Consider the following 4,768-nt stretch of genomic DNA (forward strand, 5'->3'; position numbering starts at 1 on the left):
GAATTTGGATCTGCATCGGACATTAGCTGCTAGGTTTTATTTTCTAATCTCCACCATCTTGATCATTACCTTGTTTCTGAGTTATTTGTTAACGTTCACACTGTCAGTTGTTGTAAATATAGGTCCTTATATATCTAAAATAAATTTAAGGTGTATTGCTCTAATGTTCATGGTTTGAACCTTATGTTTTGCAACAGTAACAAGTGAATATATAGAGTAATTGATGTTACAATATAACTTATGCGTGTTTCAGGTATTGGTAGACCTTCTTTGGAGTCTGAGATGGGAGTACATTGGGGTGATGTACCCTGTCACGATGGAGACCACATTAGAAGAGCTGCAGACAAAAGCAAGTGACGCGGGAATCTGTCTTGCTAAGAAAGTACGAATTCCATCTCAATCTCCAGTACCTTACGTGGACGGAATTATAGATATAATAGGCAATTCTGATATAAAAGGCAAGTGTTTGGAATATAGACCTAATAATATATCTATGATTACCTGAAGTATTATACATCAAATCAAGATGTTTCTTTTTTCGGACATGACCTAATATTATATTGTTTTATTGTAATTTTCCAGTTGTGGTTCTTCTGCTAGAAGATGATATGATGTTAACGTCTGTCATGGAAGCCATTATGAGAGTTGGAGATGCCGCGTCTGACCTCCACTGGGTCTCCAACATAGAACCAACATCACGACTCATGGATATATACCAAGATGCCATCAGAGGACTCATATCAATTAAATATGTTCGAGATATTAATGATGATTTCAAAACATACTTGAGCTCACTCAACCCAAGTTTGGTGTCGCCCGAGGAGAACCCTTGGTTCGCCAATGCTTGGGAAATTATTAAAGAATGTGACTTATCACAAGATGGTCGCTATGGGGTACCATGCAACCTATCCGCTACATTGTCGTCAGAATCATTCGACAAGCAAGATGTTTTGACTTCAAATGTAATTGATGCCGTTTTTGTGTATGCTGAGGCTTTAGCCCGTCTGCATCAGGAACTGTGTGGATCATTCGTGGGAATTTGTGAACGATTTAGCTCAAAGGTTGGCGGGAGGCTACTAGATGAATTGTTAGTAGACGAGTTTACAGGCGCTCTAAACCAAACTATTGTATTCAATGATAATGGGGGACCGATGCATGTCGACTTTGAAATCGCAAATATACATTTGTATAATAATAGTAATGCCACTATTGTTAAGGTTTGCTATGGTTTGTTATTTTTAGTTACTACTACCCATTTAATTCATTATTCATAACGGCCTTACAGCCCACAATCACCCTGAAATTCTAGAACACCTTTGGGACCTGTAAATTTGGGGACGGTCTCAGAGGTTGGTCTCCAATTAGATGGTTAAATTTGTGATTGAATAGTGTTTGATGGTATTATCAGAAAGTGGTCTCGAATTGGAGGTCTTGAAGTGGAGGGTTAACTGTATCTTTGGGACCTGTGAATTTGGGGTCGGTCTCAGAGGTTGGTTTCCAATTAGATGGTTAACTTTGTGATTGAATAGTGTTTGATGGTATTATCAAAAAGTGGTCTCGAATTAGGGGGTCTTGAATTGGAGGGTTAACTGTATTAGAGAAATCAAGGAGGGTGGTGAATTAATAATACTTGTATACAAAACGTCACAGAAAGCTCTGTTTTCCTTCCTTTAATTTTAGATTGGTGCATGGGACAGTGATAGTACAATTGAATTAAATACTGAGGTGATACAACTGTGGACATCTTCTGAGGAACTCCAAAACATTCCAATTTCAACATGCCCAGAACCTTGTAAAGATCCAGCGTGCTTCTCATCAACTGGTTCCGCAGAGTCATTTGCCACTGATGGCGATGTGGTTATCGGTGGGATGTTCTCGATCCATGACGTCGACTGCATTGGCTTCAAAACATTCGGGTTCCTCCGGATGCAAGCGATGTTGTACGCCATTCAAAGTATTAACGACGATCCAACCATTCTCCCGAATGTGACTATCGGTGCCGAAGCGTTTGATACGTGTTCTGACACCGCTGTAACGGGAAAGCAAACGTTTAAATTTGCCGCAAGCTTTCCAAGTACTGATGATGGTCTCTTCATTAGCAAGGGAAAAAATGGCAAGCGGCAGTATGCAGTTGGTGTGATTGGTTCCGACAGAAATGACATCACCGCCAACATAAACCAACATCTGACTGCCATTGAGATAGTTCAGATTGGGTATTCATCGACACCGTCTAGCAATGAACTGATAAACTTTTATCATGTAGTACCTTCGACCGAAAGTCAAGCCAATGTTATCATCGACATTCTCATTCGTGTGGAGTATAAATATATTCAAACAATAGAAAGTAAATATGCAAAAGAAGCTGTGGATACCCTGAAATATCTATCCAGTCAGGTAAAAGTGTTTTGAAATATTAAACAGTGCTATCTTCTGGCGATTTTGTATTTTAGGAACATTTGTTGGCGCGGATATGCACATTCTAAATGTAATCTGATGTCCCGTAATGTAGAATCAATGTTACCAAAAAAAGGTTTTGTTTCTCGTAGTAGTCGACTGTTTAATTATTGTGTTGAAGAAGATTGACCTTTTTTCTTTGATAGTTCTAAATGTTTGTGTGAAAGTATTTTTTCTCATTTATATTTTAGCTTTTCAATTCCATTCTGTAAGTGGTGGTGTGGGGGGGGCTGTAAGTGGTGGTGGGGGGGGGGGGGTCCAGCTGTTGAATGTGATGGTAAATAAATAAATAATGCATCTGACACAATCTGTAGACCCACATAACTGCCATGTGTACTACTTAGCATCTGTCGACACAAACGTGCATTAATTTCGGATACTGTACCGTACTGTTTCATTGTAGTCTATGATGTCTTATGAATATTGAAACCTTATTCAATAAACTTATTTTATTCCAAACAGGTCGATATTTCTGTTGCAAACTCAATTGTTGTAGAAGAAGACACATCTTTTGATAACGTCATACACAGACTTCTGACTTATCCGACAGCAAATGTGATCGTTGTATTCTTAGAGGCTCCTCAGGTAAACCAGGTTCTTGAAGCCCTTGATCGTGCAGGCTTACAGCAACAATTCCAGATCATCGCGTCAGATGAATGGGGATTGGATACGTCAACCGTAGACGGTATTGAGTCTGTCACTGAAAGTAATAAATGTATTCATTTTTAATTATCAAATGTACTCCTATTTATAATGTTCACTGATTTAAATATACATATTAATAGTAACACTAGCATCAAAATTAATATACTGAGCGTTAGTCATGAAAACACCCCAGTGGTGACAAGCACCTTGTAGCACTTCGTTAAAGGTAAGTCTGTATTCACCTAATGAACAAATTCCATATTTCAATAGCTTTGTGTATATCATTAAATTATTAGTTTTCATATACAAATATTTCATTATTTGCATAGAACATGGAATTATTTCTTTATAAATTTCAATAAACATAATATATACTTATAGACTTGAGAGATGGTTCATATGATTTGAACATGTAGGCCTAATGTTTTACAAATATTGACCGCATTTGTAATTTTAATTTTTTACAGATTCAATAACCATCAGTCCCAAATCGATGACAATTCCCGGTTTTGAATCGTATTTCACTGGATTACAACCAGAAAATGCAGTAGATCCATGGTTCACCGAATTCTGGATGGATCGATACAAGTGCCAGTTACCAGGACAACCAATCCTCTATGACGAATCGTGCTCAGGTTCGAGTCCCATTCATTCAAACACAAGTTTACATTTATTAAGATTAGTAGGCCTACTTGACATTGATGAATCATTATTAAAATAGGTTTTGGTTAATATTAATAAGGATTATTAACCTAATTTAAGTAAAGAGCATTAGAGCCATTTAAATAATAAAAGTGTTTTGAATGTTATGTTTACTTGTTTATTTTTAGATTTTTAGCTTTGGCCTTGATGTTAGATTCATTTCTTTGAAATACATTTTTCAATGGTAACATTATAATTTCTAAATTGGTTCTTGTAAATAAACTTATATCATATTGTGTATTTAAATACATGCTTGCCTTCTAACCCCATGGTCCTTGGTTCAATTCGTGTCACATTGGGACTTTTTCTCACAACTACACAGCTCAACTCTCTAGGCCTCAATAAGTGACTTGGTATGTATCTTATAAAGCATCGTTCCATCCTGTAAGTTGCGAGTGTACTTGTGGTTGGATGTGAAATAAATAAATATAAGTACCGTATTTGTTAAATGACGAATCGATTTAAACAGTCCTTATTCTATATTCACTTAAAACTGTTATCGCATAGAATGGTTTTAAGTGAAGATAGAATGGAAGAATGGACTGCTTAAATTGATTCGTCAATTTAAACAGGATTTTGGTGGGGGGGGGGTTCTTTTTGATACTGAAAGGGCACTTGCGAGCATCATTGGCTGGGGCAGGGGGCCGCCAAGGGCCCCCGGGGGTCCAGAGCCAAAACCCCGGTGGGGTCCAGCATTCTAAGCATTTACAGGTGTTATTTAATTGATTTGAGAGGCCATACATTAAAAAAATGTATATAATAAAGAGGTACCGGTAATTTTTGGAGTTGGGAAAAGATTTTTAAAAAAAATACAAAAAAAAAACTACTACTTTAGTACTACATTATTGGTAATTTAAGAACAGTAGCATGATACAAACTCCAAAAAGTCCAGTATGGTTTATTCTTTATTTTTTATTTATATAGCACTTTGGAAGTTGTATCATACTATACTCACTTAAGACAATCA

At 36.9% G+C, this 4,768-nt stretch overlaps 1 protein-coding gene across 1 annotated transcript in view; it reads left to right on the forward strand.

The window, feature by feature from the left end:
- Positions 1-4,768, forward strand: part of LOC117103130 — a 13,926-nt gene that overhangs the window by 3,178 nt on the left and 5,980 nt on the right. The window contains exons 5-9 of the mRNA XM_033243633.1: positions 254-458; positions 583-1,217; positions 1,681-2,394; positions 2,917-3,160; positions 3,567-3,734. Of these exons, the coding sequence (XP_033099524.1) occupies positions 254-458; positions 583-1,217; positions 1,681-2,394; positions 2,917-3,160; positions 3,567-3,734 (1,966 nt within the window). The remainder of the gene's footprint in view (positions 1-253; positions 459-582; positions 1,218-1,680; positions 2,395-2,916; positions 3,161-3,566; positions 3,735-4,768) is intronic.

This window comes from Anneissia japonica, unplaced genomic scaffold (genome assembly GCF_011630105.1).
Source record: "Anneissia japonica isolate Jap-2015-1 unplaced genomic scaffold, ASM1163010v1 scaffold287948_len850469_cov200, whole genome shotgun sequence".
Classification (NCBI taxonomy): domain Eukaryota; kingdom Metazoa; phylum Echinodermata; class Crinoidea; order Comatulida; family Comatulidae; genus Anneissia; species Anneissia japonica.